At 52.9% G+C, this 12,898-nt stretch overlaps 1 protein-coding gene across 1 annotated transcript; it reads left to right on the forward strand.

Moving 5' to 3' along the window:
- Positions 1 to 5,909: 5,909 nt before the first annotated feature.
- On the forward strand, positions 5,910 to 10,906 carry CCDC177 (coiled-coil domain containing 177). The gene is made up of 2 exons (XM_067732195.1): positions 5,910 to 6,222; positions 7,083 to 10,906. The coding sequence occupies exon 2, from the start codon at positions 7,111 to 7,113 to the stop codon at positions 9,199 to 9,201; it is 2,091 nt and encodes a 696-aa protein (XP_067588296.1). The 5' UTR covers positions 5,910 to 6,222; positions 7,083 to 7,110; the 3' UTR covers positions 9,202 to 10,906.
- Positions 10,907 to 12,898: the final 1,992 nt, after the last annotated feature.

Raw genomic sequence — 12,898 nt, forward strand, 5'->3', positions numbered from 1 at the left:
GTATAGCAGCCCAAGCAAACTAATATAGTCAAGAAAGGAAATCATTCTCAGAGAGGTAGAAGGACTTAGCCAACACTGGATGGTAAGTAGTAACAACTAATTAGTAATACACTCAATAGTAATCCGTTAATCACATTCTGTCTTGTGATCACTCTTTTATGTTGTTTACCAACTCTTATAACTGACTGATCTCATGTATTATTTAACTTCTTGAATATTTGGGTACTGTTACTTCAACTGGCACCCAGGACCAGGACGGTCTTACCCTTCTCAGTATTCCCAGACTTCCTAGCTCAGCTTGGTGCTTTTTACCAATAACTTTTCAATGCATTCTTTGTTCTGTGTGATTGATTGCCACATTTGGATGGGCAACAAGGAGCCTGGTGGAAGATTCCCGGTCCTCAAGAGAAACATGCAAAAAAGGGGCCACCATTTCCAGTAATGGAATATGACTCATCTCTGAATCTCCAAATACAAACATCAGGATGACTGTCTAAGACATTGTGGAAGGCAGTGATGCACAATGTTTGGTGTTAAAATTTCCGTCTTTTAAAAAAGAAGTGTGTGTGTGTGTGTGTGTGTGTGTGTGTGTGTGTGTTGCCAGATAGTGGGGGGAAAGGCCTGTGGAAACAGGAGTTATACCTTCAGAGTAGCGCCTCTGAAAACAGAAGGGGGCCTAAAGCACTGTGCGGGCAGGTGGCTTCATGCCAGACACAGATGACCCAGCAAAAGAGGCAGAGACTGAAGACAAGTCTGGCTCCTGAGCAGTAGCCCCTCTTTTGAGTAGACCTATAAACATTTCATAGTCAAAATGCCCAGGGGGCCCCCAGGGCCTGGCCATACTCAGGAATGAGGACCCTTCTCCAGTATCACACAAAATGGAATGAGTATGGCCCTTCCAGAAGTGAGAGAAAACCCCACTAGATTAATTGTAAGACTCCCTCTAGATTTCCTTGCTGACGCACCTCCATGGTTTAGTGCAGGTTGGGGTCTCCTGTCCCACAGGACAGTCCTCAAACATGAACATCACCTGCTTAAGACACTTAACTCTAAAGATTCATCCAAGTGGCCTAATAGCTCAAAATATCTTGACAAGGCCAGTTTCACGGGACATACACTGGGCAAAGTAGCACCAATTAGACCCTGTTCCCTCTCACTGATGCGTTCAGCAGGAGGGCCCACAATGTACCAGGCCCTAAGCAGTTGTGAGCAGCAACAGACATGGACCTGTCCTCCCATAAGTTATAAGTCCCTGCCACCTACACACCAAGCTGTGTAACTGAGCTGGTGGGCTTTGGGTGATTATTTATCTACAGGTAATTTTTTTCCTTCTTACTTTTTAATTTCCCACTCTGATGAACATATATTATTTCAATAAAGTATGAAAGAGAGCACTTTATGTTTAACAAATATTACCTGTACCTGCTAGCTTGTTTCATAAATTTCTTCTTAAGGCCTTAGTCTCAAGCATTGGGAACGGTTACACTTTACACTGTGTATTACCCTGTGTCTAATCAGGAGACAGAAACCACGCAGTAATGTAAACAGCGGAAGCTTAATATAAAAAGTTACTAAGCTCTGAAAAGGGAGTAAATAAAAAGATATAAAGAGAAGGCTCAAAGGTTCCCTAAGGCTGAGGGAGAGTCCTCAAGGAAGGACAACTTGGAAGGGGAGCCCCTGCCTCATTGGAGAGGGTGTGGTTACAGCCCACTGGGTTGCAGAGAAGTCTGGGGCAGAGCTGCTTTGCAGTTGTTGGGCGAACACGAAACAATCGTCATGGGCACAGGTGTCCAGAGGCTGGTGACAGGGAGTAGAGGGACAGTACAGGCTCAAGGCTCAGAGCCCATGGTGTCCGCCTCAGGGAGGCATGGGAAAGTGGTTGGCAGGCCTGGGCTAGGGCTGCGAGGTTGCCAAGGGACTGCTCTGAGTATGCAGCTGCAGTAGGGGGGGCACAGGGTAGTCCCACATACCTGCACCACTCACTCTGGAGCAGGAGGAAGAAAAAGCAAAGAGCACAGCACACAGGAACCAAAAAGAGAAGCCTCCTGCCTCCGGCGAAGACCCTGCAGCTCCCTCTGCTGGCAAACCTTAGCACTGTGCTGTCAAGTAGAAAATGCTTATAGACCGTTATCCCAGAGCAAGTACTGATGGGTGAATCTGGAGGTATAAGGCAATAAATTCATAGCTGGCACAAGCTGCTATCAGTAATTAGAATAAGGGTTGCCAAGCTTTTTCTATAAAGAGCCTGATAGTAAATATTTTAAGCTTTCTGAGTCATATGATCTGTCAAAACTGTTCAATTCTGTCATTGTTGCATGAAACACAGCATAGACAACAAGTCAACAAATAAGCCTGGCTTCTTCCAATAAAGCTTGATTTACAAAAATACCCAGTGGTTTTGACCCACAGATCATCATTTACCAACTCCTGATTTAGAACTTTAGATTGAATCATCTCTGCTCTGTGAATGGGATTACATTGAAAGGAAGGAGGATGAACGCACAGAGCTGAGGTGGGTGGTGGAGACTAAGAAAAAGGAATTTAAGTGGAGATAATGTCTATGTTGTATTTTTTTGGTCCAAATTAGATGAGTGCCATGTAGAGTGTGTCCCCCCCACCCCCCGCCAAATTCATATGTTGAAACCCTAACCCCCAATGTGATGATGTTTGGAGATGGGGCCTGTGGGAGGTAATTAGGTCATGAGGACAGAGCCCTCATGATGGGATTAGTGCCCTTATAGGAAAAGACAGGAGAGAGCTTGCCCTCCACCGTGTGAAGATACACCAAGATGGTCATCTGGAAACCAGGAAGTGGGTCCTTACCAGACACCGGAACTGCCAGTATCTTAAACTTCCCAGTCTCCAGAATTGTGAGAAATAAATGTTTGTTTTTTAAACCACTCAGTCTATGGTAATTTGTGATAGCAGCCCAAACTGACTAAGACAGTGAGCTATCACATTAAAGGATCTAACGGGGTCCTTAATAAATTATTATCTCTAAGGGTCTTTGCAAGACAAAATAACAGTCCATATTGTGCTTTCTTTTCAGGAAGCTGAGACTCAGAGAGGTTAAGACACTTGCCTCAAATCATAGAGCCTGGCTGAGCCAGATTTTGAATGATTAATCTGTCTGACTCTTAAACGCACCATGTCCACTACCCCACTCATAAGGGACAGGTGGGTGTTCCCAAACTGGGCTGCTTTAATAAAGTCGCATTTAACACCCTTGATCTTTGGCAGGCTGGGATTCCCGATCTGGAGGAAATCAATGCTTAACCTGTGTGAAGCCCATCTCCTGAAATGTCCAAGGCACGCAGAGATGAGAGGTGAGAGGTATCTGACTGTCCAGTGGCACCCCATGGACTGCCAAGTCAGTTTTGCTGAATTGGCTGGCTAGGTCACTGTCCTATTTTAGGGCCCCCTTCCTATGGCCGCTGCTTCCACGGCCCTCCCAGATGAAGAATCGTTTCTTAATCAAGGATGGAACATTTGTGGGGTTTCCCCTTAAAATCTTGCAGACACTACACGTGTCCTTATTCTGATCACCCCTATTAGATGAGCTTTATCAAAATAAATAGTAACAATTTTATCACTGTTTACTGAAATGTGTTGGTCTAGGTACTTCGCATATAGTCTTTCCAGCTCTGACAACAACCCTGAAAGGTACCTAATACTGTCTCTATTTAATGACAAAGATGACATTTACATAGCAGACATTATTAATCCTTGAGGTAGGCAATGTAGTGGGATCTTCTGTAAAGAAGGGAAAACCGAAGTAAAGAGGTTTGAAGAGGTTGACTTGCCCACCCCACTTATCTCCATCTGAATCCACATCTCTCCAGATGTTCAATTTGGTGTAGAAATATAATACATGGGACCCACTTCAGGGTTAGACAGAGCCAGGTCCAAATCCCAGCCCCATTTCTTACTGGCCATCTGACCAATTGCTCCTTTTCTCTATTGAGAGCAATTCATGGCATTTTTGCATGTCTTGTAAAGGCTTTTATTCTGGACTACTTTTCAAGGATGTTTGTGCAGCAAACATCCTTGGAAGACAGAGATAGAGTCTCCCTCTACGTCAGGGGGGAAATTTGTTTTCTCCCAGGATAATAAAGTTAATGCCTCCCTCTGGGGCAAAGTTTAAACAGGTTTGCTAGCAGTCCCCTTTAAAAGGGTAGGGTCTACTAAGCTTAGGGTCACTCAGCTGGGACACAAACCCATTATATGTAAAATATCTATCTCAGCCCACCTCTCCATTGCCCCACGGGACTTGGGGAGCAAGGGGGACCAACAAGAACGTAAACCTCATGCTACCTACTGTGCCATGAGTAACAAAGTCCTTTGTTTCTGACCCACGAGTTTCACGTCTTCTGCCGGCATCAATGAACCGGTGGCAGGCTAACTTGTTAGCATGTACGTAGGATAAAATCTCAAGCCCTTCACAGTCTTTAACACTCTCATCCAAATGTCAAAAGAGTCAGTAACTCACCTTCTCATCTCCCACTGCACCGCAGCCTCCTGTGGTTTGGCATCAGCTCCAAGGACAATACTGAAACTATTTCTGCCGACGTCACCAAAGACCCTCTCACTGTCAGTTTCAGTGGGTATTTGATTCTGGCAAAATCTTTCTGGACCTCTGCAGCCTTAACACTAGGGGCACACCCTCCTTCTGAAGTGCTCTACCATTAGATTCCACGAGACCACACTTGCCTGCCTATCCTTATTCGTCCTTTTCATGGGCTCCTCTTCCTTTAGCAGCCCCGTCAATGTCCTGCCCACCTCCCTACTGCTCCGCCTGCCCTCCCTAGATGATCTCACTCACACTCGTGGTTTTAGGAACCTCAGATATGGTGCTGATGTGCCAAACTCTAGCTCCAGTCCAGACCTGTGACACAACTTACCCAGCCACCTGCTGAGGGGCTCCACCTCAAACTCAAGTGATCCTAAAAGGAACCCATCCATCCTTGGCCCTCCACACCACCCAATCCTCCTTCTTGGACCCACACTCTCAGTGTGTGGTACACCCAGCCACCTCATCACTCCAGGAAGTCATCCTTGCCCCTTCACCACTCCTCACACCCCAGAGCCAAGCTCCCTTTGAGTATTGCTTCTTCTACTCTCCACCTCAAGAATCTGTTCACCCTTACCCCCCACCAGACCCAGGCCTCCTACTGCTGTCCCCCTCAGGTCCCAATCCTTCCTGCCTTGGGTTACTGTAGTGTCCAGCTAACTGGGTTTCCTGCCCCCCTTTGGCCCTCCTATAGCCCTCACCCCATGGTTGCCAGAGTTATGTTCCTAAAGTATAAGCCAAATCATGTCATTTCCCTGCTTTAGGCCTTTCACTTGCTCCTCGCTGCCTATCTGACAATGTCAAGTTTATTAAGGACAGAGTTCACAGTGCTCTCTAAATGTTATGTCCCACCCACGCTCCAACCCCCTCCCTTAAATATTCCTTCCATCTGTCTGCTGTGGCCACTACCACTCAAACTGGAAGAGGTGGGGAGGAGGTATCTCAAAATAGCACTCATTAACTGGTACTGACTGGTTTTAATTTGTACTGTCTGGAACCAGGAAGTCCTAAAATGTTGCATTAAACAGTAGTGTGTTTGGTTGGCTTTTCTTAAAAAAATAAAGTCATGGTTTGGATCAGGAGCCAGAGTTCTACCAAATTATTGCTATCAACTTTGCTTCTCAGGGTCGCCTTGAGAAGGAATGAGCTATTCCTTCATTCTACCTAGTTAAGGTGCTGCTAGAACAGGGTTTGTTGATGAGAGAGAATATATATACATCTCCCCCCCACACACATACAACTTCTCCTTTGCCCTATAAGCAAGGAAATCAACACCCTTGAGCGTCCACCAGGAGGCGCCGGTGGGGGGGCCGTCGAAAGACCTGCGGTACCTTCACGATTGGAGAGGCGGCGGTGGATGCCGCAGCGATGGAAGCCGGCTTGCTTCCCTTTTTAAGAATCAGTGTGAGGGAAGGGAGCAGAGCTGCGTTATTTTAGGGAGACCTTGTCGCACTCCCCCTCCCGCGGGTAGGTAGCGTCTGGGGTGTGCGCGGGCCCCATGGAGAGACGCTGGCGTTGGCTGCGGTGGCAGCTGGGGCTCCTATCGCGGCTGCGGCCGGCAGTAATCCGACCCCGCCGACGCAGGGACTGAAGAGGCAGGCGCAAGCGAGAGCGGCAAGCTGCGAACAAAAGCCCGCCGCGCGGGACGTGCGGTAAGCTAACCGGCCGGGGGACCCGGGAGCGGACGGGCTCGCTGAGCTCCAGTAGCCCAGCTGGATACGGCGGGGGGGACTCGGAGGACATCTGGGGGCAGGTGTCCGAGCCTAGACTGAGGTGGATGGAGCTTTTAGCATGGACTTAGAGAGGATTAGGTGCATCCGGGAGGACCCAAGCTCCTTCACCATCCCTGGCAAACACCCGGTGGGGGGGACGGGGGAAGGCGGGCACAGCTCCTAGCAAGCCCTGTCCAAGAGGCAAGAGCAAGAATCGATCACCCGTCCCAGGGAGGTCTTTTCGGACTGAGGTATTTCTCTGCGCCCTTCCGTCACCCCTGGGCCCCGCGCCTGGGTCTCCTTTGCAAATGGAAATCAACCATAAACTTCTTCCCTAGGCAAATGGGGTCTTCACAGCAGTGCACTCTGGGGATGAACAGACCTCTTCCTTTTTGTTCCTGCAAAGCTGCATCCCCGGTCGCCCGCCTAAGCTACAAACAAATACGCTAATCCTCCCGGGAATCCTCCAGAGCCTCTCTGGTCGGCTACTGCCTGCTCCTCGATCTTTTCATTTTAACTCGCAACAGGGAGGAGATGCATCTAACGGGCCAGACGCCCAGGGGAGCCTGGCCACAGGCCTCCGCCCAGCACTCCGGCGCTGAGGGAGACTGAGGCTGCTCTCTGTGCACCCTCCCGCCCGCTGGGGTTTCAGGGCATCGGTATTATGATTTACATTCCACCGGGCCTCTGAGCCTAATCCCAAAGCGGATTAAGTTTTTTGGGGGGGGCGGTGAATATGAACGGGGAGGGGGAAACTGCTTTCAAATGTGTTCTTCGATGTCCTCCCTTGTCATCCGCAGAGCCTCCACAAAGGGACAGGTCTCAGCCATGGTGGATCCCGTGCCTGAAGAGGAGAAGGCGGGAGCCGAGCCGGGAGGCTCCGGAGGGGCCGAAGCCGCCGCGTCCGTGCCCCCTGACTCCCAGGGCGCCCCGCAGCCCGCGGCGACTTCGGCCTCGGCCTCCGCCGCGGCGCCCCGTAAGGCTGAAGTCCCGTGCGCAGCAGAAGGCGGGCGGCGGGAGCAGTCCCCGCTATTGCACCTCGACCTCTTCAACTTCGACTGTCCGGAGGCCGAGGGCAGCCGCTACGTGCTGACCAGTCCCCGCTCGCTAGAGGCCTGCGCCCGCTGCGCCGTTAAACCTGTGGAGCTGCTGCCACGGGCCCTGGCGGACCTGGTGCGCGAGGCCCCCGGCCGCTCTATGCGAGTAGCCACTGGCCTGTACGAGGCTTACGAGGCGGAGCGGAGCGCCAAGCTGCAGCAGTGCCGGGCAGAGCGCGAGCGCATCGTGCGCGAGGAGAAACGGCGCCTCTTCACGCCTTTGGGCCCCGCGGCCGCCGCGGCCTCGGCCCCTAGTGCGGGCAGCAGCAGCAGCTGCAGCAGCGCCAGCCTCCCGGCCTCGCCCGCACCGCGCGCCGCCCGCAAGGCCTCCTCCAGCCCGGCCCGGCCACAACCTACGCCCGCGCGGTCGCGGGCAGGAAGGAAGAGCCACTCACTAGACTCCCTGTCCCGCCGGCGGGAGGGCGCCCTGAGCTCCGAGTCAGGCGCGTCGTCGTCGTCCTACAGCGGTGAGAGCCTGCGGGAGCTGCACTGGCCGCCGCGGGCCTCTTTCAGGAACAGCTGCCCGGCGGGGTCGGCGTCCTCTGCTCCCAACCCTCTGGGCCGCCCATCCGCCCTGGCCCTGGTTCCCCTCACCGGCCGCAGCTTCAGTCTCGGCGACCTGAGCCACTCGCCACAGATGGCTCAGCACGTGGAACGCATCGTGCGCCAAGTGCGCGCCGAGCGGGGTCTGCGCGCGGTGCCGGAGCGCGACCGGAAGATCGCGGCGCTGATGCTGGCGCGGCACCAGGAAGAGCGCCTGTTGCTGGAGCAGCGCGCCGCGGCCCACGGCCAGTGGGAGCAGCAGCGCGTCCGCGCCGAGCAGCGACGGGAGCGCGAGGAGCGCGAGAAGCACCGCGCCCTGGAGCAGGGCCGCCGAGCCTGGGCCGCGCAGGTGGAGGAGCGGCGCGGCCGCAGGGGCCGCGAGGAGCGCGAGGAGGCGCGGCGGCGGCAGCGGCAGTGCGAGCGCAGCGAGGAGCGGCGGCGGGAGCTGGCCGAGCGCCAGGGACTGCTGCGGCGGGAGCGGGCGGAGCGCACGGCCCGGGAGGACCGACTCCGCAAGCTGCAGCAGGAACAGAACCTGAAGCAGCGGGAGGAGGGGCTGCAGGAAGTGCGCGAGCGGGCCGAGCAGGTGCGCAGGGAGCGCGCTCAGCGCGCAGCCCGCGCCAAGCAGAGTCAGGAGGGCCAGTTGCAGCGAGAGAAGCGGGAGCTAAGCCGGGCGGAGCGGGCGCGCCATGAGGCGTTGCTGCAAGGCCGGGCCCGGCTGGAGCGCCAGGAGCGCGAGGGCCTGCGGAGCTCCCTGGAGGCCAGCTTGGGCCGCGCGCAGGAGAACTACGAGCAGTTGGTGGAGCAGCGCACCCGGGAGCTGCGCGAGCGGGCCCGGCGGGAGGAGCTGCAGGGCCGGCGGGCCAAGGAGGCGGCCGAGCGCAAAGACCGGGAGCATCAGGCACACCTGGAGGCTCTGGCCCGGGTGGGCGAGCGGCGGCTGCAGCACGCGGCGCAGGCGGCCGAGGAGGCGGTGCAGCAGAAGGCGCGGCGCGTGGGCCAGAGCCGGATGGAGAAGGAGCGGGCCCAGCGGGCCAACAAGGAGAAGGTGGAGAGGGACGAAGACTGCCGCCGGCGGGAGCTGCTCCAAGCCATCGGTCGCAAGCTGGAGCGCAGCGAGCAGCTGTCTCGGGACCGGCGCAGCGCGCTGGAGAGCGCCCGCTCCACAGCCCGGGCCTCCTTCCACGTGCGCGAGAAGGTACGCCAGGAAACCAACACGCGCTCCTTCGATCGCATGGTTCGCGAGGCCCAGCTGCACGCCAGCCTGGACCGTAAATGACCGCCGCCGTGCGCTGGCCGGAGTGCCACGTTCAGCCCCGTGGGGCCTCTTTTGGCCATTTTGACCGGACTGTGGGAGTCCCCAGTCTGGGCGCGGCACCGCAGCGTCGCCAGGCTTCTGACCAATGAGGCAATGAGAGGACCGACGTGTGAGACCTTTCAGTCCGCCGCCATTGTTTTTAAAAACTGACTTCGTTTGGAAATGACATAGCACAGTCTTTGACCACATCAAACCTTGGTGGCTCCCGCATCGCACCGGTCCTTGCCAATGTTCCCATTGTGTCTGTTGAGTTGGAAAAGAAAAAAGCTGGGAGAAAGGGGCTGGGTCGAGGCTGGGGGAGGGGAGGGCAAGGAGACAGTGCAGAGGTGACTGCCCCCTCCTATAGTAGTCCCCCCAGGCATCTTTCACATACTGGTGTCTGAGGCGACTGCGGGAACTGCAGTGGAGGAGGCATCTCCTTGGCTCCCCTCCATCTTTTAACATATGGCAAGTTGCACAAAGCTCGGAGGCCTTGCAGAAAAGCACAGCTCTTCCAGGGTATTAGGCCACACTCAAGTGACCCAAAAGCTATTGATGTTTGTGTGCTAGACTTTTAATCTGCCTAAATTCTGGTCTGTCTTCTGATAGGTTTTCCCTTGATTCCGCTAGGTATTCTCGTTAGACAATCATCTGCAAATAGTGATCAGTTTGGGTTTTTTTCCCCCTCATTCTCCCAAGTGACACAAGAAATCAGTTGGTTTGGTGATGCTGTTTAGCTTTAGTGGGAGCCCCCAGCCCCTCGGGGGAGGTGGATTCCTTAGGCAGCAGTGTTTCCCCCGACTGAGCTTTCCTGCAGGGTATTTTCAGGGGAGGCAGTGTCTGACGGCCACCTCCCAATGTGGAGCCCACTCCTCGCAGACAGCAGCCATGCCTTAAGAAGCAGAGCTACCTTATGTGCCTGCCCAGGCCAATTCTGCCTCAGTCTCCAGCCCTGGATGCAGCCCCAAGAGTGGGCCCCAGAGAGTCTGGGGTGTCGGATTCCCTCTGTGAAGGAATCGTCACAACTGTTCTGAGGGCAATTACTTTACTGTGATGGCAGAAGAGCTGGAATTGCCTCTTTGCTGTGAGGGTCGTGCTCACTACGGTTGGCAGTGTATCTTCCCCTCCTTCCCCACGTGAGGAAAAAGAGAATCTCCCTCTGACATTCCTGCGTCCCTCTCCCCTATAACTGAAAGTATTTAGTCAATCTCTCCGTGCCTCACCTTTCCTATTGGCCAGATGGGGCCGTCAGTACTCTTCTCCTGGTACCTCAAGATCTCCCGGACCCAAAGCACCGCCTCGGTATTATTTGTTGGTCTTCTTTGTGCCTTTCTTGACCTGGAGTTGGGAGGCAGGAGGGCTGCTCTTGGCCTAGTTTGTTTCTGGGAATATGGATTCCTGGCATAGGAAGGGGCAGTGCAACACGGACAGATGGTCATTTAGCCTCTGGGGGAAAATGCACACAAGACCAGGCCACTTTCTGGTCCAAAAAGTCCCATTCAGTTGTCTTCCGGCAACTTTAACCTCTAGAGTGCTTCCCTTCCAGGAAGCCAAAATCAGCCCCCAGCCATGTCCACCCAAGGACTCTACCTTCATCAAGGAAGGTGGGAAGTAAAACATTTCTTTTTACATTAAGTCAAGATGAAGAAATAACAGTTACCAAAAAAAAAAAAAAAAAGAAGAAGAATCAAGGTAGAGAACTACTCTGCTAGACATATTTCATGTATATCTGTTGGGCAGAATTGTCCCTAAAGTGTCTGGTGTTACACACACACACACACACACACACACATTCTGTCAGCCCCCCCCCCCCCCCCACAATCAAATGCCGGCAGGTACAGGAGTATTGTGTAGAAGGAAGCAGTGCTTAGGTGTTACACTTCAGATGACGTGAAACCAGAAAAGGAGCTGTGCCAATGCTTACTTCTTGAATGGGTGAATTTTTCCTTAAATTTTCATGTCGGTAACCAGGTTGTCAGTGAGCTATAATAATCGGCCTTTCTGTGAGTCAGGGGCATTTAACTAAAAATGTTAATGTGATACTGGTTCTTACCTTGTGGTTCCTGATTTGATAGAGGGGCCTTTGAGGCCTTAATAGAAAGTTCCACCTAAAACTACTTCCTTCCAAAGTATATGCATTCATTTGAGAAGGACACAGTCTGCTCTTTTGGATAAGGCACTGAAAGGTACGTAGGGGATCTTCCTCGACCCTTTAGTCAGTTTGTTTTCTGACTTCTGGGTGACTTTGGGTAGATCACCTCTGTGTGCCTTGGTTTCCCCACCTGTAGAATGGGGATCATGATTTCTGCCCTCCCCACACAAACACTGTGAGGATGAATCAGAGTCAAAGTGGTGCTCTCAGTTCTAAGACTTTGGAACGACAGGTGCCATCACTGTAAACAGGAAGGCTCGTGTGACTGCACTATGCCTAGCGTGTAAAGTACCATCGTGGCCTAGTGCAGAAAGGAATGTTCTCGAAAAGCACATTGTTCCTCCTAATGCCACATGCGATGCAAAGGCCCAGGTCTGAATGTCACCAAATCAGATGTTTGCACTTAGAGAAAAGCACAGTGTAAAGGAAAAAAACCTTTGGGATCCTTTAAATATACGTATATAGCTAAGTAGAATTCAAGCAAAAACAGAAGCCAAACTTGGTAATAATAAAGAAAGGTTCTTCCAAGTGTCAGACCATCTTCTAGAATGTAGAGCATCTCTGTATTCTAGGATAAGTGGTCATGTTGCTCTTTGAGGAGGAGCGATTTCCAGGATCCTTTTTTGTGCCCTTTTTTTATAGTCTTCTCTTTGAAGTGATGCCAGAGAGGAGGAGTGTTTCTTATTCTGAAATGCAGCGAGAGAAAATCAGAGGGGTGGGAGGACGGTGGGGATGATGGACGGAGAAAGTCTTACTTTCCAGGAAAATGCAGCCTTGACATGACCCCAGGCGTTCACATTTGCCCCTTGGAACAACCCCTTGCTCAGAGGGAACATGAGGTGGGAAGAGGAGGAATGGAAAGGGTTGGAAAAAGCTTTAGTTTGGTTCGTTACCAAGGGAACAAGCAGAACAAAACCATTTCAGATGGAATCATCGGTGAAGCTAGCCCAGTGTCCTGCTCGGGCAATGACCAGTGCCTACACCACATCTGGACAGGAAGATGGAAGTTTCCTTTCAGAAGCACACAGACTGTGAGTCTTCAGTGGAAGCAGGAAGCAGGATTTTCCTAAGGCAAAGAGTCTGTAGGGGAGTGAAGGCACGTGAGAATGCTGTTAGTGTTCAGGCCATTCTGGAAAGCCTACCACTTATCATCCCCCTTCCTTTAAAAAGTCCACTGAGGGCTTCCCTGGTGGCGCAGTGGTTGAGAGTCCGCCTGCCGATGCAGGGGACATGGGTTCGTGCCCCGGTCTGGGAAGATCCCACATGCCGCGGAGCGGCTGGGCCCGTGAGCCATGGCCGCTGAGCCTGCGCGTCCGGAGCCTGTGCTCCGCAACGGGAGAGGCCACAACAGTGAGAGGCCCGCGTACTGCAAAAAAAAAAAAAAGTCCACTGAAACAGAGGAGTGATCAACTCTACATAAGGGCCTGTATCTTATTTACCATTGAATCCCCTGCAGCCCATGGTTTAGCACCTCGTATGCGGTAAGCACATAAACACTGGATGGAGAGAGGATGGATGATGGACAAA

Source organism: Pseudorca crassidens, chromosome 1 (genome assembly GCF_039906515.1).
Source record: "Pseudorca crassidens isolate mPseCra1 chromosome 1, mPseCra1.hap1, whole genome shotgun sequence".
NCBI classification, from domain to species: domain Eukaryota; kingdom Metazoa; phylum Chordata; class Mammalia; order Artiodactyla; family Delphinidae; genus Pseudorca; species Pseudorca crassidens.